The 24085-nt window shown below is 43.3% G+C and overlaps 1 protein-coding gene across 2 annotated transcripts; it reads right to left on the reverse strand.

Annotated features, from left to right (window-relative positions):
- Window positions 1-2823: 2823 nt before the first annotated feature.
- LOC124146088 lies at window positions 2824-23373 on the reverse strand. 2 transcript variants are annotated; one of them, XM_046516163.2, is made up of 15 exons: window positions 23239-23373; window positions 21301-21342; window positions 20274-20306; window positions 17934-17975; window positions 16803-16913; window positions 16105-16236; window positions 15805-15837; window positions 12601-12723; window positions 12422-12475; window positions 10699-10809; window positions 9563-9700; window positions 6307-6360; window positions 5033-5065; window positions 3719-3836; window positions 2824-3010 (listed from the first exon to the last, which is right to left on the reverse strand). In XM_046516163.2, exons 1-15 carry the CDS (start codon window positions 23273-23275, stop codon window positions 2878-2880), a joined length of 1194 nt encoding a protein of 397 aa, XP_046372119.2. In that variant the 5' UTR covers window positions 23276-23373; the 3' UTR covers window positions 2824-2877. The 2 variants fall into 2 exon arrangements, with proteins under 2 accessions (XP_046372119.2, XP_046372120.2); XM_046516164.2 differs by lacking the exon at window positions 20274-20306.
- Window positions 23374-24085: the final 712 nt, after the last annotated feature.

Below are 24085 nucleotides of genomic sequence, written 5' to 3' on the forward strand. Positions count from 1 at the left end.
GACGCACCGCCATTGTTTGGGATCATGGGAAGTAGGAATCGCTTGACCAAAAAATATCTTCAAGGTCAACATTTTATTGATTTTTTCTTTTTTTTTAATTTTGTGTTTTGGAGATATTTGTTTTTGGGAGGGCTTCAAAGATTAAGGTATTAATCCAACATTGAACTTTGGAGACGCTCCTTTAATGTAGCTGCTGTTGAAGTTAGGTGTATCTCTTCCACAGGTTCTGTATGGATCAGGTGATCAGTGGCTGATTGTTGCTCATACTCTCTGTTCTGGGTTTGTCTGTCAGGCCTGTAGTAGCCTAATGGTGCTGCCTGTGGCATGTTCATCATTCACTCACTCGTGTCATGGTTCAGGACCATGTTTCTATTGGTTCTCACTCTTGGATGTTCTGTGTTTTGTGCTTATGTAGTACAGACATGACAGACACCTGAGTGAAGCTGTTTAGGTTGCTCTTGTTTAGGTGACCCACTTCAGTTCTCTGATCCAGATTTGTTACTGAGGCCCTCCAGCAAGCTGGTGGCACACTCCTCAGCAGCAGAAATATATAGTTAAATAGGGGGCCAGTAGGCTCAAAATTAGATGACAAAACTTTTATGTCCCCAAGCTATGCTCATTTCTGTGCAAAGGCTGACCCATGTATATGTGAAAAGGTGTTTGTAATGTCCCGTATTGAAAACCTAAAATCTGAAACAGAAAACCAGACCACCTGAACACACCCCCACACCTGGTTTTAATGAAATATTGTCAATGATGTAGGATTGACTTGGATTTCATCCTTTTGTTGTTCAGTGTGACATTTCAGTTCATGTACTTGTACCTTTATGAAGAAAGTGGTACTTAAAATTTGTATCTGTACTGAAAGGTCACATTTCAAAAGTAAAAGAAGTTCAAATCCATTTTGAGAATCTCCACCTTCCCAGCAGCCCCCAACCAGTCCTAAAAGCACAGGTCTGATGCCCTTCATTCCTAGCCATCTACAACCCTCCCCTTCCAAGACCTACAAACTCCCCAGGACACACGCACACAGACCCTCAAAACTGTCTCCCCACCCCACCCACTTAAAAGGTTGTACCAGATGTCCCCGGCTTCCTGTCCCAGACACAAACACCATGAACACCAAGCCCACTCCACCTTCCAAATTGCACTCACTCAGTTGAACAAGATATCCCTGGCTTCCTATCCCATGACACAAACACCATGAACATGAAGCCCACTCCACAGCCACTCCACCTTCCAAATTGCACTCACTCAGTTGAATAAGATGTCCCTGACTTCCTATCCCACGACACAAACACCATGAATTCCAAGCCCACTCCACAACCACTCCACCTTCCAAATTGCACTCACTCAGTTGAACAAGATGTCCCTGGCTTCCTATCCCACGACACAAACACCATGAATACCAAGCCCACTCCACAACCACTCCACCTTCCAAATTGCACTCACTCAGTTGAACAAGATGTCCCTGGCTTCCTATCCCGAGACGCAAACACCATGAACACCAATCAAACTCCATCACCACACCACCTACCAAATTGTCCTCACTCCTATAAACATGATGTCCCCAAACTCCCTCCCCTGTCCCCCCACCCCCATCAGCTGCATGAGATGTGCCTCCAGCAGCTGTGAGGAGCTGGTTGAATGACGAACCACAACCTTCTAGTCAGTGTTGTTAGTCTTCACTCAATCCGTGCCATACCAACACTGTACCCTCCATGTTCCATTGCCAACACAACAGTTGATCATTGTGTGAATGTGGCAGATATGTGGCTACTTTGTGATACTTGTAGTGCTTTATCTTGTAGGGCAGTTGTAATATCCTCCTAGTAGACTGACCTTGTTGTCTAGGTTTTATACAATGTATATATACTTCTATTCACATAACAGTGGGATTGTTAACATTCACCATCTTCATTCTTGGACATTTATTGTTTGTATCTTGTTCATGAATTTAAACAAAAAATCATTTTGTCTCCTACACTCGATTCTGTTTTACTTTACGATGTTGGGGACCTACTTCATGGTCTAGTGGAAGAACCTCCGCCCCAGAAAGCGGAAGGTCTGGGGTTCGATCCCCGGCCGTGTCATACCTAAAGAGGTTAAAAGATGGTCTTGATTCCCGACATGGGTACAATGTGTGAAGCCCATTTCTGGTGTGTCCCTCCTTCCCTCTTGTGATATTGCTGGAATATTGCTAAAAGGGGTGTAAAACCCATCTTCCCGAGGCAAGTAAGTTAACTGACTATAAAAGTCCAGTTTCCACCCTTGCCGAACTAGGCTGGTATTATGGAGTTACATTTTGGCTGGACTAACGAGTCTATGCATAGTCTAATCAAAATCGCGCACCGGAATCGAAATCCGGTTCGTAAAGTGTCATGCAGATTTCGGTCGACTGCAGGATTTGCAAAGCATGTGCACCGCTAACTCGTTGTCAACAGATATTTTCTAAATCTTTTCATGTTTTTAATCAAGGTGCTCACGTGATTTGATGCACTTCGCGATGTAAGACTCGTTTGATCACAATATAGATCTTGATTATCGACCAGATCGTCTTGACTGGGCGCCACCGTTTTGTTTGAAGCAAATGCAAGTGATACGAGAGGTTGAATCTGATTGGTCAATAGGAGAGGCATAGGAAGGACATTACTCGTAATAGCCACTGGTGGCGCTACGATCGAGCCTAGGAATTCCAGCCTAGTTCGGCAAGGGTGGAAACTGGACTTTAAAAGCCAGTTAACTCTCTTGCCTCGGGAAGATGTGTAAAACCATACTCAATCACAATCTCTTTGCTACTCGTAAGCAGATATTAAGACTATGTCATAAGTAGTATATTTTATTTATTAATCACAATACAGCAGGTGTATTTGAATATCAACCAATGAGGTTTCCATGCTCTTGTGTTCTCTCCCCATGGATGACATTGGGGTACTCGCATCTGATAAGTGGACAGCATGCTCCAATCTTCACCACGAAGAAGCAGTGTTTAGGAACTGTTTTGACACACCTGCAGTGGAGACATACATGGACCAGGTTAAGTGGGATCTAACTTGTATTCCAAGATTATTGCACTGATACAAAGACGTGTGAGTTGGTGTGGCTGCTTGTACCAGTCCGGACTATTGCTGGTTAATTGTGCTAGCCCACTGAGATACCATAATTCTTGTGAATACCTCACCTCTATCACATCAGTGCCATAAATTCCTGTTTATGCTGAGAACCACACTATAAATTTTTATAAATTTTCAACAGACGTCCACTACACTGCCAACATATCCATAGTTGTGAGGGAAACCCTATCCCTTGCCAGAGGCGCCACTGCGCACGCGCATGGCGCGAATCTAGTGACTTCTTTCCTGTGTGTTCCGATGACAACAAGGAAAATTTTTAAACTTGTTAACATGAATACCCGACTCTATATACGAATCCGAATCCAAACCGACCAGTCCTTGTTCTTTCCCATTAGTACTGAGCAACAGGCAGGGTAACAAGAGGTATCATTTTTGATGGCGAATAACGTAATCGATTTGTCAGGCTCGCTGACCTGACTGATGCATGTCATCGTATCACAATTGCGTAGATCGATGCTCATAATGTCAATCACTGGATCGTCTTGTCCAGATTCAAGTTTTTACAGACCGCCGTCATATAGCTGACATATTGTGGGGTTAAACAACAAACAGACATGTAAACGTAATCTCCTCATAGTACATACTCTAATGGGCGTGTAGAGATGTTATTTGATGCAGCGTTCACACACGTGTAGGTGTCCAAACAGTCCAGCGAGTCCCACGAGTCGCCCTCGCGATGATGCACTCCGTCCTGCACACAACCTGTGGCGATTGTAAGTTAAAGATTTACCTTATCTGCAAAGTAAAGGCTTAACACGTTGTAAGACAACAGAATAAGTGGTTGTCACATGGAGTGACGTGACTCAGTTTATAACCGCAACCTCCAACACAGCCTTGTCTATGAATGATTTGATCCAAAGGAACATTCGTGAACATGACGTATGGATACTTCATTCAAAGATCTAATACAGTATTTAATAAGGGTAAATTATGCTGACTTTTTTCATCCAGGAAGATTTGGTTTTGAGCAACGCAACCAGACTTATGCTTGGAATTTTTATCTCTCGGCCTATGATGTCGTATTTGAAACCAAAGGGCTGAAGACCTAATTTGATTCCCGACATTGAATAGTTTGTCTATATATAGTTTACCAATGTGATTATTTTTTGCTAACACAACGACCCACATTCATTATAATTTTGTGTGTGGCAACTTCCGGTCTTGTATACATCTACAAGTCTGACATTTCTCCAAGCTTCGCACAGTGACATAACTACCAAACAATGTAGATTATGCCATGCGCTGCATTGGAGCCTTCAAAGATCGTTGTCCCTGTCTTTGCACAGAATTCTCTTCGTGATATAAAGAAACGAATTCTTTTCGAGATTTAGTCTGATCTATTGTTTAGACGTACCCTTCAGAGAGTGCCCTGATGCAAGGTGATACATGTAATAAATGTTCCCCTATCATTGCTTGACCTCTTTCTTAGGATGTTTGGGGCACGGGTGGCCCAGTCGTCTAAGGCGCCGCGATTCGCTGTGCAGAGTTGCGTCCCTTGGGCACGCCAGAAACCTATGATTGTGGGTTCAAATCACGGTTCGCCCCGATTATGTTTCTAGGTTTGTCAGCACCATACCCGTGGTCGTGGGTTTCACCGAAGTGGTAAACGTCTGAGACCTGCATCACTTCGGGCTTTCCTCCCACATTAAGCTGACACGCCGCGATATAACTGGAATACTGTTAAAAGTGGCGTTAAACCAAACTCACTCACTCACTCTTCGGATGTTTATTATATAGGTTTCTTAAAGTCATATGAATTCATTTACAAATGCATGATTAGTTTACCACACTGATTTAAACATGGCATTGTGTACACTGAAAATGATCGGAATTCCGAACCCTCAGAGCGGTTTGAAATAAATTTCATTTATTTAACTAAATTCGTGACTTCTACCGACCTTTTTCCATGGGCACAGATACGCTCACAGGGGCTGAAAAATGTAGAGGAGAATATTTACGATAAGATTCAAATAATAATAAAAAATAATGGTCAAGATTCTGTCCAGTAGCTATCCATTAAAATGTTATAACGGTGCATTCGAACGTTGAAACGGTCTTTCCTCTCATGGTATGGGCGGATAGCATGGTATCGGTTCGTCACACCGAATACCCAGGTTCGATTCCCCATATGGCTACAACGTAGGAGGGAGCGCGGGTGGCCCAGTCGTCTAAGGCGCCGCGATTCTCTGTGCAGAGTTGCGTCCCTTCGGCACGCCAGAAACCTATGATTGTGAGTTCCAATCCCGGTTCGCCCCGTTTATGTTTCTAGGTTTGTCAGCACCATACCCGTGCTCGTGGGTTTCACCGAAGTGGTAAACGTGTGAGACCTGCTTCACTTCGGGCCTTCCTCCCACATTAAGCTGACACGCCGTGATATAACTGGAATATTGTTAAAAGCGGCGTTAAACTCAGCTCACTCACTCACAATGTGGGAAACCAATTTCTAGAACCGCCATTATGTCCGGACTGTGGCTAAAAGTGACGTCAGAACAGACTCCCTGTTCCCCACTCTCCCGGTGCAACATTGAGGAACAGATCAAGGGAGGGGAGATGGTTTCAGACGAAGGATTGGTAGGTGTATACGTTTAGGTCAAGAAGGTCATGGTCGTTGCTGAAGGCGACCATATTAATTCCTTTTACAGGCATCTTTAATTATATATAAACATAGTATTACTTTCATATTCCTTCTTTTGGAGTACAGTACACTGTGATTTTGCTTGAAATAGCTTTAGGGAGTGATAAATACAATTTGACATTTAGCCACTTTTTGGCCGCCACAGACAAATCAACTTTGATAATTGTTTACAAGAAACTGAGTATGAGTGCGTGCGTGCGTGCGTGCCGTAAATCTTTGAATAAACACTAGGTCCAACGACCCTCTGCTATGAAATAAACGCCTGTATTATATGTAAGCATCACAATATTAATTGTCTACAGGACCTTCCGAAATAAATGAACGCCACACAGAAAAAAAACGTGTACTTGATTGGACCAGTCTCCATTGTATTCTACTTAGATATATAAAGAGTATGACACTACCTTAAACAATGAAACAAAAAGAAGTTCGACATAAATCGATTTGGACCATACGCACTACGTGAAATATGGAATGTTTTGTTAAATATATTAATTTTGGAAACGGAGACCAATCCCAGTCTTTTTTGATACGTACCCGAAGGTGTAGTGGCGTTTGCGTCAACTGCGCAGGGTGGGGAGTACTCTGGCACTGGAAGCAGAATAGAAGGTGACGATCGTGAATATTTTAACTGGTAACACAACATGACTCTCAGACAATATATACGACTCAGCGTTTGAAGAAATACTCTGTTTACATACACAATATAAGTAATCAGTTCGGTGCATCTTAAAGTTATGGATCCCTATCACATTTGAGTAGTATATACTACTCATAAAAAGTATAGGACCACCAGATTATTTCATATTATTATAGTTGATCGGATGGACCTTAACTTCTTTGAGTGGTATATATGTCCGTATGAGATGTATTGTGACTGCTTCATCAGCTCCTGAGGAACTGTCTGCTTGAAATGTACCAAGTCAGCAAATAAAACCAAACACAGCACAAAAACTGCACTTGTGTATGTCTATAACGACATCATGGCAACAATGGATCAGCAGAGTATTACACTGCTTGTGTTACTGGACCAATCAGCGGTGTGTGACACCATCGACCACTGTGTCCCCCTAGTCGACTGGAAACAAGACTTTGACTAACCGGAACAGCACTTGAATGGCTACATCCATATCTCACCAATCGAACACAGTCAGTCAAGATAGAAGATGTGACCTCAGCTTCTAGACCATTACGAGATGGAGTGGCTCAAGGTTCAGTTCTCGGTCCGCTGCATTTCAGCTACAGTAAACCACGGTTATAACGAACTCCAATGGACTACTAATTTTAGTTCGTTATAACCGTAGTTCGTTATAAGCATATATACAGCATTACTTCAGCAAATTGTCGGGACCGAAAAAGTAAGTTCGTTATATCCGTCAGTTCGTTATAAGCGTGTTCGCTATAACCGTAGTTTACTGTATTTCATTATGCTCATGGGAGACATTCTATGGAAACATGTCTTAAAGCTCCACCTTTACGCTGATGATAACCAACTTCAGGTCCCAGCCAGCCATGCTTGCCGTAAGAAACGGTTCATGAAGATCAGGTCATAACAACGCTCGACATGGCTGATTGTGTGTCAGCCGGCCCCGAAGACGTGGCCCTTTGCTTATGTCATCAATCACTTCATGTATCTATCGGGATTGCTTACCGACAACCGTGATATATCTAGCATATTACTGACTATGGCGTCAAGCCGTATTCAATCAGTCAATGATCACTGACCACATCAGTACAGATACATTATATCTTAGTTGGTTGGTTGGTTTGTTGTATAACGCGCACTCAGCAATATTCCAGCTATATGACGGCGGTCTGTAAATAATCGAGTCTGGAACAGACAATCCAGTGATTGATATCATGAGCATCCATCCACGCAATTGGGATCGATGACATGCATCAACCAAGTCAGCGAGCCAGACCACCCGATCCCGTTAGTCGCCTCTTACGACAAGCATAGTCGCCTTTTACGGCAAGCATGGGTTGCTGAAGATCTAAGTCGGCTTCTACAGAGGGGTCACCTACCAAGTCAAAGTAGACATCGAGAACGCTGGTTTGCTTCTCATCGGGGTAAGTTTGGGTGCGTTGCAAAGCGTAAATCGCTTGCAAGCGATGTACGGCGATTCGCCTGACAACAGTGCGCCAACTTTCAGCCGCTTGCAAGCGAAACAATCGCTGGCTGAGGCCGCTTCGTTCTCAAACCAAAATGGCGTCTGATTTCGACAGCGGAACAAGAAATTCTTGACTGGGTCAACGGGGAAATGAGCAAAGGCAGCCAACACCCCATCATGCTCATTCTTCTCCGCATCTTTAAAGTGCACCTAAATTTCATCAGATTGTGATCGAGCCTCCTCGATTATGTTCTTCATTATGGCAAGGCAACCTTGCATTCTCCAATGGGGCCTTTACACAGGATGGCGACCTTTGTGCCTCCCGTGTGCGACCATAGAATTTGCCAGGTCGTCGTTGGAGGCTCAAAGGAGGCAGAATGGTGCCTAGGTCGTTCCAAGGTGGTACACAGGAGGTTCAGACATCGCCATGGACGCCATGGTCGCCGTGAATTTTTGAACATGTTTAAAACAGTCGCACAAAGGTCGCCGAAGAGGTTGGTTGCTCAAAGGTCGCTCAAAGGAGGCAGAAGGGAGGCACAAGCATTGCCGTTGTTGCAGAATGAAGGCGCAGTGGTCGCCCAATGGTCGCGAGGTAATAGATGCGTTCTGCTGAAATATTGTCCCGTCAATCTGGGCGATGCTCCTGCCTCCCTTGTGCCTTCTTTGGGCGACCAACAGCGTGCATTAAACGATGAGTATGGCGATCGCCGTGCCTCCATTCGGCGACCACGGCAACACTTGAGACACCATGGCAATGCTTCTGCCTCTTTTCTGCCTCCTTTGAGCTACCTGTAGTGCCTCCTCAGTCTGCCGATAAATAGAGGGCTTGTACCTGCAGTGTTTCATTGTAGTTGCAGACGTTGAACAACTCGAGCAGTTACTGCTGAACAACTGCTGGAGCAGTTACATAGAAACATGATTTTCTGGGTTTAGGCTACGATTGAGCGTCCTGGCCAGTTTTTTTTATCACTCGAAGGTGGCACAAAGGTCGCAGCCCTGTGTAATGGGGGCTTAAGCCATTCATGGCTTGCAACGCGCCCCTATCCTTCATGTACTCTGTCCTGCTATTGCTGCACATGTCGAGAGTGACCTCGAGAACACCACTTCTTTTGTGCCTGCAAGTTTGGAGCATCTTCCCAAGGAAAGGGAATTAAATGACTGTAAAAGGTCAGTTTCCACCCTTGCCGAACTAGGATGGAATTTCTGGGCTCGATCGTAGCGCCACCTTCTATGTCCCTCCTACTGACCAATCAGATTCAACCTCTCATATCACTTGCATTTGCTTTAAACAAACATGGCGGTGCCCAGTCAAGACGATCTGATCGATGATCAAGATATAAATAGTAATAAAACGTGTCTTACCACGCGAAGTGCACCACATCACGTGAGCACCTTGATTAAAAACATGTAAATATTTGGAAAATATCTGTCGACGACCACTTGACAGTACATATCTTATGAAAATCCTACGGTCGACCGGGATCTGCCCGTTGAAATCTATGTTGTTTACTAACGATTTCGATTTCGTTCCGCGATTTGGATTGGACTACGCATAGACTCGTTAGTCCAGCCAAACTATAACTCCATATTTGCAGCCAAGTTCGGCAAGGGTGGAAACTGGACTTTTACAGTCAGTTAACTCCCTTGTCTCGGGAAGATCGGCTGGGAGGTGTTGTACAAACCTTTGCAGACGTTACAGAAACCAGCACACTCGGTGACGGCGAAGTGGTTGTAGAGGGGGTTGGTGCAGAGATCCGAATTGTATTGGTCACAGATAGGGCTGGTGTCCTTGCACACACGTGGAGGGGTGTCCTTCACCTCTGGAAATAATAGACATTGCTATACCAAGGCCGGATCCCCACCTCAGTGACCTACCTTATATACTCATCAGTACCCCTTGGCCTACCTAATAAGGAATATACTTAATGTACATTTGTCTACTAATCAATACCCCTTGGCCTACCTAATAAGGAATATGCATTTGTCTACTCAACAATATTTGCCTACTTAATATACATTTGTCTACTCAACAATACCCCTTGGCCTTCCTAATAAGGAATATACTTAATATACATTTGTCTACTCATCAATACTTCTTGGCCTTCCTAATAAGGAATAAACTTAATATACATGTGTCTACTCATCAATGCTTCTTGGCCTTCCTAATAAGGAATATACTTAATATACATGTGTCTACTCATCAATACTTCTTGGCCTTCCTAATAAGGAATATACTTAATATACATGTGTCTACTCATCAATACGTCTTGGCCTTCCTAATAAGGAATATGCTTAATATACATTTGTCTTCTCAACAATACTTCTTGGCCTACCTAATAAGGAATATACTTAATATACATTTGTCTACTCATCAATACTTCTTGGCCTTCCTAATAGGGAATATACTTAATATACATCTGTCTACTCATCAATACTTCTTAGGCTTCCTAATAAGGAATATACTTAATGTACATTTGTCTACTAATCAATACCCCTTGGCCTACCTAATAAGGAATATACATTTGTCTACTCAACAATATTTGCCTACTTACTATACATTTGTCTACTGTTCAATACTTCTTGGCATACCTAATAAGGAATATACTGAATAATATTATACATTTGTCTACTTATCAATACTGATGTGATGTCTACACGAAACACGTCACTCGCCAAGAGCCCCGTGAGTGTTTTGTTTTTGTGTCTACCCGCCATTCCTTCTGGGGAAACCTTGCATATCTGTTGATACGCTACTCCTGGAGTCACCCCCAAGAGTCACCAATAGTCCTGGAACCAACTGCTGTGTCTGCCTACTCACTACAAAACTTGCATCTGGCGGCACAGTTCCAGCGAGCCCACGTCTCATACGAGCCACAGCAGCTAGTGTGGATGTTGTACTTGCCGCAGTCGAGCCGGTCGTAACAGTCACCTGGAACGCAAGATAATTCCTATCTTACAGTTTTACCTATAGACACTACTGATACTCTCCCGCGACAATATAGTCACCCGGCACTGATCTTGACAAGTTAATGCAATGTGATCTGATCTGCCTTGGAAATAGGACCGCCTCCGTGGTCCTATGGTAGAGCGTCTGCCCGGAGAGGGGAAGGTCGGGGGTTCCATCCCCGGCTGCGACACACCAAAAGACGTTAAACTATGGTACTTGTTGTTACCCTGTCTAGCACTCGGCATTAAGGGGCTAAAACAAGGACTGGTCGGCTCGAGTCAGTATACTGTGTCTGAGTGGGGTATTCGTGTTAAACTGCGGCATGGTATATCAGTGTGCTATCACTATTAAATCGGCATCAGTCCGGATTAGTTCAGGCAACAACACACCCGCACACACACAAATACGTGCATACACGTCGCTAAATCAGTGCAATAATCTTGGACGCGACTTTAAAACCCATTTCACCTCTTTGAAAATAGTCATGGTTCCTTCTGTACCTGAACTGTGAAAAATTTAATCTTTTCTACATTTCATCAAAATTAATCCTGAAAACAAAATGGGCAAAAGAAAGTTTTCACCGACTTCACTTGACCAAACACCAAAAAAACAAAGGCATATGTGAGATTTATGATGATTAATTTATAAACAGAAATCATTTTCCATGAATTAGAATGAAAATGCATTGTAATGCCGATATTGCATTCTCCGCAATACACAAAGAAAGAGTCAAGGGGTCCAAATTAAAAATTACCCAAATCAGAGTTCATTGAAAAAGTGCATGAAGAGTCCATTAATGACACAGTAGTCAGGTAACACGTCATCAATAGCGAGAGTGACCACCCTGGGCAATCATGCACGCCAACACACGCCTCCTCATTGACGTCGTCAGTCGGCGGATAACGTCAACAGGAATCCTGTTCCATAAGTTCAATAGAGTCTGTTCAAGTTCCTGTCGGTTCGCTGGAGGCGGTACATGTTGTCTCAGCTAACGATCGAGATAATCCCAGAGATGTTCAATGGGGTTCATGTCTGGAGATCAAGGTGGCCAGGGCAATACGTTGACGTTAACGTTCTTCGGGTAGTCTTGAACAATTCGGGCGGTGTGAGGCCTTGCGTTGTCTTGTTGCAAAATTAATCCCCTTGGCTGATGTTGAATAAAGGGCACCACAACCGGTCTCAACACTTCATCACTGTATCGATGAGCATTCAGGTTTCCTCGGATGATAACCAGCCGTGTTGTAATCTGGCCACAAATGCCAGCCCATACCATGACGCCTCCACCTCCAAACGGGTGAACTTCTCTAATGCAGTTTGGCGCCAGTCGCTCTCTCCTTCGTCGAAAACTCGTCTCAAAATCACGTTTTGCACGTTTTCAACAAGGCATGATTTGGAAACCTGCGTTCGAAAATCTGCGTTGTGGTTGTGGTCATGTTGCATTTGGGCGAATGTTTTCTGCGGAGGTTCAAACCTGTACCAGCTTTTTTGCTACAACTATTTTTAAAGTGAAAACTTTCTTTGCCCGGTAGTTTAATGTGTGACGTATCAGTTTGTTTTCACTGATCGCTGCTACAGAAACTCAAACAGTTCCTACCTGGGGCGTGTGACGGAGTTGGAGCAGCTGTCGTGGTCGTCGCCACGGTTGTACCTGGGAACACACAAATATAGTTCTTACAATGGGTAAATGTCGTACGTTGTACTGAGCCTTCAACATTCTGCTGAGCGTGAATCATCATCTCGATACACTGAGTGTCAATGTCAGAAAGGACATACCTTCTGTTGTGTTTGACGTGCAGAACCCGCAGTACTTCTGACAGTAGATGTTGGACCAGTCGGGGTACTTCAAACACGTGCTTATTCCGAACTGATCGCACCTTTCAAAGTCGTCATAGCAACCTGTAGTATTTGAATGAGTATGTTAGCGGTGTCGGGTGTGTGTGTGTGTGTGTGTGTGTGTGTGTGTGTGTGTGTGTGTGTGTGTGTGTGTGTGTGTGTGTGCGTGTGGTTTTCTCTCTCGTCCCCGCTCCGTAATTCTTAACGGATGATTTCTTTTGTTCGTTGTTAGTGTGTTAAAACCCACTTAGCAATATTCCAGAACCAGCTATATGACGGCGGTCTATAAATAAACCAGCTGGGACCAGACAATCCAGAGATTGACATCATGAACATCGATCTGCACAAATGAGACACGTTGACATGCATTAACCAAGTCAGCGATCCCGATCCCGTTGGTCGCCTGGGTTTCTGGAGACAACTTCTAACCCGGTGAGGGAGGTCGTCATGCACACAGAGGACCTTACACCGTACCCATGGTTCGCTAATCCGGACATGTGTTAATCACAGCGTACAGATTCACAAGGTTCCAATGAATGTTATTCACTACATTTGACAGACATCACAAAGAGTCTATTATATTGCCGAGGACATGGAATCTGTTCTAAAATATTTTCAAGGAACTACTTCCCACAAAATAAAATTAGCATTAAAAACTGACTTTGTATTAAACTTGCTTTTTCATCGAAGTTGAAACTCTTAAATGATGCAACAACAAATACTCAGAAATTCGCTGTGCAGAGTTGCGTCCCTTGGGCACGCCAGAAACCTATGCTCGTGGTTTCAACCACCGGTTCACCCCGATTATGTTTCTAGGTTTGTCAGCACCATACTCGTGCTCGTGGGTTTCACCAAAGTGACCAGCATCACTTTTCTCTACATTAAGCTGAGACGCCGTGGTATGATCCTGTTAAAAGCGGCGTTAAACCCAACTCACTCTCTTATAAAATGTCTGAAAGTGTTGCTGTGCAACACATGAACATGTGAAGATGAGAAGCGCCCAAACACAACTTTCCTTGAAAATGCCATGCACGATGTGGTTTGTGTACGTGTATCGAAATCCACCTCGTGCAATAAATACCGGCAACTGAGAGTAGTTGTTGTCAGTATGACCCGAGACATGGTTAAGCGCCATTTCATTGCCACTGGAGAGTATAAGGTCGTAGGAATGGTAAAGTGGGTATGGATAAAAAGAAACGAACTGGAGCCATTGGAGCCTCATTGTTCAGGGCGATTACACAGGACCGCCAAACTAAGCCGAACAGTTACTCTCTCAGTTACAGAACTCTCTCAGAGAGCAATATCTCTACAGAATGACCCCCAATGGGTGACAGGTTTGGTTCGTTTGTTGTTTTACATCGCACTCAGCAATATTCCAGCTATATGACGGCGGTCTGTAAATAATCGAGCCTGGACCAGACAATCCAGTGATTGATATCATAAGCATCGATCCACGCAATTGGAATCGATGACATGCATCAACTAAGTCAGCGACCCTGACCACCCGATCCCGTTAGTCGCCTCCTAAGACAAGCATAGTCGCCTTTTACGGCAAGCATAGGTTGCTGAAGACCTGTTCTACCCCGGATCTTCACGGGTCAGGTGACAGGGACTAGAATTATACACAGACAGTTCGGAATAGATTCCATGCAGAAGGGATGCGCAACGCATTCTACTGTCTGTACACTAGGGCTGGGACGGGTAACTCGGGTACCCGGGACGGGTTGGTACTGTGTAGGACCCGGGTACCCACAGGACTACCCGGACCCGTGGTTAGTCACATGATATATTGTTTAATGACAAAAAGTATCTAGAACTCTATGGTCACACTACAAGTCACTCATGTTCGCATTTCTTTCTGACTGTGCACCCATTCCTTCTGATATTTCATATGATTGAATAATGATATAACTTAATTCAACTTCAGTGTATGAATGACCAGATTGTTTGACACATGCGTTTTGCCAGGGCTATGCTAAAAATGTTCCCAATAGGACATTTTGAGACATCTCCTGAGACCTTCAGTGGGTACCCGGGTAGGGTCGGGTAATAGGGAGGTGGGTACCCGGGTAGTAAATTTGGACTCATCCCAGCCCTACTGTACACCATCTTCAGCAAAGGATGCTTTGGGCAAAAGTCGGCGAACCAGTTAGCGAAATGTCCATACATTCACAGACAGACTTCAACGGAGGCAGGGCACGTGTCTGGAGGGACGCCGATACTTCAATTGTACCATCCAGCATTTTACAAGTCCAAACTTCGTGGAGTGGGAAGACATTCAGATTGGCCTCCGAACCGATGTCGTGACGGAGTACCATGAGAGGTTTCGGGATTTATATGAAATCATAACAACGGTCATCGTTCCTGAGCTACAACCAGGTGGTCATACCTTCTCCTCCTGGATGACAACCCTGCCCACGTGGAGCTCGACGTCCTCCTTGCTGACATCACAGTTAAGGACTGGCCCCTGACCAAGCTTCTATTGCGCATGTTCGTGACATGGGTTTGTGGTCATATGCAGCCCAATACAGGTGATAACCTTCAGAAGATCGCCTGTGTAGAATGGCAGTAGTGTCCCCAGCAGCAACTTGAATCGTTCACTTGCGCAATGCCACGACGTGAACAATCTTGCAACGGAAGGCATACACGATACTGAATCGTGTATGCCCACGCCCAATGGTTGACTACTGTGAAATACTCGTAGTAAGGAACTTAAAGGTGCGTGTCCTTAGGCATGGGAGTGAGTGAGTGAGTAAATATGGTTTTAAGCCGCTTTTAGCGATATTCCAGCAATATCGCACATTGTACCCATGTCGGGAATCGAACCCGGGTCTTCGGCGTGACGAGCGAACGCTTTAACCACTAGGCTACCCGACCGCCCCCCTTAGGCATGGAATGTTGGGCCAAATATACCATAAAGAAGTTTAAGGACACTCGATTTTATCATGTGACCAATCAATTCTTTTTATTCTTTTTAGAAAACCTGGTTAGTCCGGTCTTTGGTAATCCAGACACTTCGCTTTGCGGACTCTTATTGTTACATATGACTGCTACACACAACAGAGACGTTAATGAAATGTATAATCGGAAGGGTATCGTATGGGGTAACAGGGTTAATGGCACAGGACAATGTTTATAACTCACCTATTTTTGGAATCCTTGTTGTTGTAACACCACCTAAACAGAAAACAGCTCATGTAATGTCCTTTTAATGAGTACGTAAGTAAATGTTCCGAATTTCGCTGCATCGCCTTTATTTTAAGCCCCCCCCCCCCCCCCCTCTTCTCAACAAAGTGAAGCACCACATACTTTATATTTTCAGAGAAAGTAATAATTTTCGGAAATCGTAAAAGTTTTGGTATAACCACACGTTTGTTGTGTCATGCATGATAAGAATATCCCTATGAAAGAAAGAGCAGTATTGCTTCAGTATGAGTTCACTACCTGGGCACCAGTTGCAAAACTTGAGGCAGTTGTTTCTGACGAATCCTGTATATAGGGGGTTGGTGCAAAGATCGGAGTTCATGCTGACACAGAGGGGGTTCTTGTCTACACAGTCAAACGGCGAGGTGATGGCTGATGAAAAAACAAACTGCATACAAACAGGGATACAAACTAAATCTATAAGGTAGAACCTTAAACTGATGTGGCAGTTTGAATGGTCAATAGTTTAGTTAAGACATTATGTTTTATTTCCTGGCATCAGGTTCCCCTGAACCTAAACAAGTTTCATTGATTCCCGTAAACACAAACGTAAACACGAACACTTTTAGAATATTGATAACTATCATTTTGCGTGAAATATCTATTAGTACTGGAAACAAAACAATCGATAAATATTGATTTCACATATCCCCTTCAAAATAAATAAATAAATAAATAGACAATATTTAGAAGTAAACATTTAACAAAACATCATTAAGCGAATAAAGTTAAATTACAAATAGCAGAAACTAAGAAAAATACACACACATACATGTATAAGTACCCAAAATAAGACTAACAACAGATGCCAAAAAATTAAATGAAAAAATAACAACAAAATACAATAAAACGAAATAAAATCAAATTCAAAACATAATGAAATAGGAGTGGAATAATTTGTTTGTAAATATAATAAAGAAATAAGATCGAGAACCTACGTATGCAGAAACCACAGGATGCGGCACAGTGGACCCTCGCCCAGTCCTCGTAGGGCCCAGTACAAGACGCGTGCTCGTAGCTGCTGCATGTAGTCATGTTGTCCTTGCAGTCTAGAGGGTTGGAGGAATGAAGATCAGGTGGGATGACGGCCGTGGGTAAGGGCGTATACGTTGTTGTGGGTGAGGTGGTAGAGAAGAGAAACAGAGAATATACATTAATGTTATCATTTGTGACTATTTTGATGGAATGGCTTTTCGTTCATTTGCGTGACAGTGGAAATTATGTACAGCAGTTATCAACGTGAAGATCAGAATGTTTGTTTTATGAGAATGATCATTTACATTGTGTTAATATAATACAGCTTTGATCCTTGTTGTAACGACACTTTGGAAAATACTATAATATTCAAAGATATCAAATCACGGTAACATGGATCGGTTTAAATAATAACAAAATCGTGCATGTCTAACAACATAGACCATTCGTCCGATAAAAAGCGCCTAGAACTTAGAGCATTACGTTTTCTTTGTTTGTTTATTCGTTCTTTAACGCCGCACTCAGCAATATTCCAGCTATGACAGCGGTCTGTAAATAATCGAGTCTGGACCAGACAGTCCAGTGACAGATATCATGACCATCGATCCACGCAATTAGGATCAATGACATGTATCGACCAAGTCAGCGAGCCTGACCACCCGATCCCTTTAGTTGCCTCTTACGACAAGCATGGTCGCCTTTTAGGGCAACCATGGGTTGCTGAAGGCCTATTCTACCCCGGATCTTCACGGGTCTAGAGCATTAAGACGCACTTTAGTACTAACCATTGAGCCAACACACAATGCACCCGAACCGTCTGAAGGTGGATGGGTGTTAACGCAGTTTGTGGCAATATTTCAGCAATGCCCCGTCAGGGTACACCAAGAAAGTGCTTCCTTGGAGGAATTGAACCCGGTACTTTGGTAAGGTGTGTGGACACTCTTACCACTGGGCTACCCTACCGCTACAAGTGAGAGACTAGGGTATATTAACATACAAACAGTCTTTTCTCAGTGTTTCAGGCATTCGGTCTACTGTACATTATTATAGTACACCGCACTGCAACAGGTAAGAGGCTAGCGTATATTACTCACTTGGGTCGCCGACCATGACGGACGTCACAGCCACCGTCGAAGCTACAACAAACACAATTGGCAGTGTCAAGGTTACATGAACTCATGTGTGAACAAATTCAAACCAGCTTACATTGTGACCTTCCAATTGTTCACTGTTGTAATTCTCACCCAACCTGCTATCTTAAAGATAAAGCGAACTGCGAGGGTTCGGTTGAGAACGGAAACGCGATGGGGAGGGTTTTCCCGTATTTGACTTACAAACCGAAAGAAATCTGAAACACCATTTATCTACAATTGTATGTTTCAAGCACCCTTTCCATAAACTTCAGGAAACGGACGTAATATATATACATCTTGGTGGAATTCATGTACTTGGAAAATCTAGAATTGTAATGTGTAAATTGTGTTAAATAGCAAAATAAATATTAAACTAGGGAACTAAACAAACCCACTTTAAAGGCGTTACCCGCTGGAATACCCGGGGACATTCTATAGAATACTGTAAATTTAGAAATTAATGCGTCTCCAAATTAATACGACTGCTGACCCTTATCAAAAATGCGACTCAATATCAATGTGACTCCCCCCACCCCATCCCCAGTGGAATGATACATATCCTTCACTAATCCATCAAACAGCAAATAGCACTGCTTATTAGCTTAGTAGAGCACTACCGCAAAAACAATAAACAGTGTTTTCCTAACAACAACAACAACAACAACAACAACACACAGTGTATGTGTTTACTCTGTTGTCTGGCATTAAGGAAGTTCAAAGGCAATAAAGTACAGTAGAACACGGATATAACGAACACGGATATAGCGAACAAACGGATACAACGAACTGTTAAAAAATCCCCGATTTATCTCCTATATAATATCATATAAAATTTACGTATATAACGAACTCTCTATAGCGAACTAATGGATACGAGCGAAAACGTGTATAACGAACAACGGATATAACGAACTGATTTCTCTGGTCCCTAGTAGTTCGTTATATCCGTGTTCTACTGTACTTGAACCATTATCCCGGGTATAGAGAAGTATTCAGAAACACCCGACAGGGACGTTATTCTATAAAAAAAACAATAGGTAAAACAATCCTAAAGGCCCGTAAACCACTAGGATGACGTTACAAGAGCTTTACGAAAACAAGGCCCCATAAAACACTAGGATGACGTCACAAGAGGTTTGCGAAAACAAGGCCCCATAAAACACTAGGATGACGTCACAAGAGGTTTACGAAAACAAGGCCCCATAAAACACTAGGATGACGTCACAAGAGGTTTGCGAAAACAAGGCCCCATAAAACACTAGGATGACGTCACAAGAGCTTTACGAAAACAAGGCCCCATAAAACACTAGGATGACGTCACAAGAGGTTTGCGAAAACAAGGCCCCATAAAACACTAGGATGACGTCACAAGAGGTTTGCGAAAACAAGGCCCCATAAAACACTAGGATGACGTCACAAGAGGTTTGCGAAAACAAGGCCCCATAAAACACTAGGATGACGTCACAAGAGCTTTACGAAAACAAGGCCCCATAAAACACTAGGATGACGTCACAAGAGGTTTGCGAAAACAAGGCCCCATAAAACACTAGGATGACGTCACAAGAGGTTTGAGAAAACAAGGCCCCATAAAACACTAGGATGACGTCACAAGAGGTTTGCGAAAACAAGGCCCCATAAAACACTAGGATGACGTCACAAGAGCTTTACGAAAACAAGGCCCCATAAAACACTAGGATGACGTCACAAGAGGTTTGCGAAAACAAGGCCCCATAAAACACTAGGATGACGTCACAAGAGGTTTGCGAAAACAAGGCCCCATAAAACACTAGGATGACGTCACAAGAGGTTTGCGAAAACAAGGCCCCATAAAACACTAGGATGACGTCACAAGAGGTTTGCGAAAACAAGGCCCCATAAAACACTAGGATGACGTCACAGGAGGTTTGCGAAAACAAGTCCCTATAAAACACTAGGATGATGTCACAGGAGGTTTGCGAAAACAAAGTCCCGTATAACACTAGGATGACGACGTCATAAGAGGTTTACGAAAACAAGGCCCCGTAATAACAAAATGATGACGTCACAAGAGGTTTGGAAACGCCGCTGTTCCTATGTGTGTGAATAGATTCAAACCAGCTTACACACAGTTGTGCATAGGACTGCATACAACAAACTATGTCCTGACAACTGTTCACTATTGTAATGCTTACGGTTAGCTAGGTGTGACCTGAAAGAACCTCCGTTAAGTTGGGCAAATTAACTCTGTGTATTGTTTCTGGGCATGTTACTTTATAGACCGAACAGAATCCTTATCTAACTTGGACATTGTTTAAACCTCACATATTCCGGGGCTCTCTGCCGTCGTTGCATCATCTGAATAGGAACAAGATCATTCATGTGAGAGTTGGTAAACATTATTCATTTGGTGTATCCCTTTCTTTAACCTTTCACCTTCTCTTCCCTCTATCCTCTCTTTCTATCTCTCATTGCTTCCTTTATCATTTTCTGTCTCTGCATTCTTCCCTCACCCTTTTTCCTTTCTGTCTGTCACTCTTTGTCACTCTTCTCTCGTTAATTTCCTTCTTTCTTTTCCTTCTGTCCCCACCATACCCGTGCTCGTGGGTTTCATTGAAGTGGTAAACGTCTGAGACCCGCATCACTTCATGCTTTCCTCCCACCTTAAGCTGACATAACTCGGATACTGTCAAAAGCGGCGTTAAACCCAACTCACTCACTCACTCCTTCTGTCCCTGTTACTTTCTGACTCTCATTACTTTGGTTGTCTTTACTTTTTTCTCTCGTTTTGTTTCTCCTCTCTTTACTGTCTGTCTCTCTTTGCTTCCTTCTCTCGTTACTTTCTGTCGTCCCTAACTTTTCTTCCCTTATTACTTTCATCCCAATTACTTTCTGTCTCTCTTTACTTTCTGACCCGTGAAGATCCGGGTTGGAATAGGTCTTCAGCAACCCATGCTTGCCGTAAAAGGCGACTTTGCTTGTCGTAAGAGGCTACTAACGGGATCGGGTGGTCAGGCTTGCTGACTTGGTTGATGCATGTCATCATATCCCAGGTACGTGGATCGATGCTCATGATGTCAATCACTGGATTATCTGGTCCAGACTCGATTATTTACAGACCGCCGTCATATAGCTGGAATATTGCTGAGTGCGGCGTTAAACAACAAACAAACAAACAAACAGACAAATCTTTCTTTTTCTCCTTACTCCCTGTCTGTCCTTTCTGTAACAAGCATACACAAAACTCGAGATAGTTTCGCTATCAACAAGGACTTTATATATCATGCTCTACCAGACAGAGACACAATGCATCATTTGATTAATGTAAGCTACATGGACCTGTTGTACTTACTTGTCGTTGTATCTATCTGCACGGTAGCTGTACGAGCCAAACCTGAAGAGAAGGAACCTCTATTACACGTACAGTTAGAAAAGTCTCGCGTGGCCAGGGTCAGTACCTCGGTTGAGTGGTGCCCCCATTCCCCGACTGGTAGGTTCGTCATGGTATCGATTTCAGTGTTTGAGCGTCGTGTAACGTGAGAGTGTTGTCAAGTTTAAGAGATCAAGTGATGAAATATACTACTCAAAAGAAGTTAAGGAACACCGGAATTTACATGAAACGACAGATTAACTATAGAAGTATAAGAGAATCGTGTGTTTCTTAACTTATTTGACTAGTCTGTACGATACATCATGGCGTAACGTAAGGTGGGGGGAAATGGGGTTTAACGACGCGGTCAAGATTATTGCACTTATAGCGACGTGCATGCATACAAATGTGTGTGTGTGTGTGTGTGTGTGTGCGTGTGTGCGTTCGTGCGTGCGTGAGTGCGTGAGTGCGTGTGTCCCTGCTTGTACTAGTCCGGACTAATGCCGATGTTATGGTGCTACCCCGCTGAGATACATTATGTACAATGCCACAGTTTAACATGAATACCCCACTCAGACACAGTATACTGTGTTTAGCCCCGTAATGTCGAGCGCCAGACAGGGTTACAACAAGAACCATAGTTTAAGGTCTTTTGGTATGACGCGGCAGGGGATCGAACCCCGGACCTTCTGCTCTCCAGGCGGACGCTCTACCACTAGACCACGGAGGCGGTCCCCGGTGTAACATAAGAGATGCCATAGTGCACTGTAAGTGTAATGTTGTAATATGTGTTTGTTTATTTGTTGTTTAACGCCATACTTAGCAATATTCCAGCTATATGACGGTGGTCTGTAAGTAATCGAGTCTGGACCAGACAATCCAGTCATTGACATCATGAGCATCGATCCACGCAATTGGGATCGATGACATGCTTCAACCAAGCCTGACCACCCGATCCCGTTAGTCGCCTCTTACGATAAGCATAGTCGCCTTTTACGGCAAGCATTGGTTGCTAAAGACTTATTCTACCCCGGATCTTCACGGGTATCCCACAGCACTATGGCACAGGCATAAGTCTATCTCACAGATTCCAGGTTAGAAGTTGTCTTCAGAAACCCATGCTTGTAAGAGGCGACCAACGGGATCGGGATCGCTGACTTGGTTGATGCATGTCAACGTATCTCATTTGTGCAGATCGATGTTCATGATGTCAATCTCTGGATTGTCTGGTCCCAGCTGGTTTATTTATAGACCGCCGTCATATAGCTGGTTCTGGAATATTGCTTAGTCGGCTTTAACACACTAACAACAAACAAAGGAAATCATCCGTTAAGAATTACGGAGCGGGGTCGATGTTTCAAATGAAAAACTTGTTCAGAGTATGCCTAAAATAAATAGTTTGTTGGCAGTGGTGAAAAAAATGAGGTTTGGTTTTGTGGAAAGTACCCAAACGTCAAATTTTTTGTGTTAATAGTGAAAATGATTAGATAGTTTGATGGTCCTCAGTTTATAAATAATTTGGTTACAGCTGGGGAAAAATACATTATGCTAACAAATGCATTTTATTGTGCGATAAAATTTATTTAAATATCAAATACCGTATATCCTCGATAAAAGGTCGGAGTTAATATCAACGATCTCCATTTCGATCGACTTTACTACAAGCAATAGGTAATGGATACCTATATCATACTGGCATCCTCACGGGGACACTGAATCTAACAACAGCAACAACGACGACAACTATTTCATGGGTTGTGCATACTTTCACTATAGTTTTATGCCTTACTTCCGTTTGAGGATTTACGATGTATACCAGCAATGCCCTAGCTGTACTACACAGCCACACCTACCTGCATACACTCACATACTGTGTACCCCCCGGGACGACCCAGGGAAGGACGACGTATGGCTACCTACCCACAATACCAATGAGCACCAGTGAAGCTGGAAACATTGTCCCTGATGTCGCGGGGGATAGACAGCTTGTTTGTCAGTCCTGAAGGAGACAGTGCCTCTCAGTGCGCTATATATATAGAATAATCCGGAACAAAGGTTATCTAGCTGTGGTGATAGAGATTTCATTAGACTTACTTTAGTTTAATAATTCTCTATGGTCAAAATAGAATCAGTGAGTGTGGTTTTCACAGCTTTTAGCAAGATTACACTGATATCAAAGCGAGGGGTGGGGTGACACAAGAAATGGGTTTTATTGTGGAGACGAAACGGGTTTTCTGAGACTTTGTAAGCCAAAGATTATGACCACTAGGCTACTTCATCGCGCCCGAATAGAGTTGCGTCCCTTAGTTGTGTTAGGATTCGCTGATTCGTTTTTGCATCCTTTGCTCCGATTACAATGGTTGTTTTTACTGCCAAGGCCGTTGTAAGTGGGTTGCACCAAAGCAATAAACATTTGAGACATGCAGCACTACGACGTTCCCTTCCACATTCAACTGACACGACGTTATAAACATTTGAGACATGCAGCACTACGGCGTTCCCTTCCACATTCAACTGACACGACGTTATATATTTGAAATACTGTTCCTGAAGACGTTAATCCAAACTGTGTCCACATATACATTTCCCTTTGATCCTACCACACCTACACGGTTGAGGCTGCATCAACCGACTTTCTCCTTCCTAAAATATACTTTCTAAAGACTGTCAAGAGAATGTTTGACGAGCAATGAAAGTAATGAATCTTCAAAATTACAAATTTAAAAGATTTACTTGAAATTATACAATCTTGCACCAGGAATACATT

Source organism: Haliotis rufescens, unplaced genomic scaffold, assembly GCF_023055435.1.
Source record: "Haliotis rufescens isolate VD_foot unplaced genomic scaffold, xgHalRufe1.0.p SCAF_12, whole genome shotgun sequence".
Classification (NCBI taxonomy): Eukaryota; Metazoa; Mollusca; class Gastropoda; order Lepetellida; family Haliotidae; genus Haliotis; species Haliotis rufescens.

Coding starts and splice junctions, on each gene's coding strand:
- LOC124146088 (XM_046516163.2), bottom strand. CDS start 23,275: ATGTTTCCAGCTTCACTGGTGCTCATTGGTATTGTGG. Junction 21,343..23,238: donor GGTGCTCATTGGTATTGTGG/GTAGGTAGCCAT, acceptor CCTTCTCTTCAG/GTTTGGCTCGTACAGCTACC. Junction 3,011..3,718: donor ATCTCTACACGCCCATTAGA/GTATGTACTATG, acceptor TCTCCACTGCAG/GTGTGTCAAAACAGTTCCTA.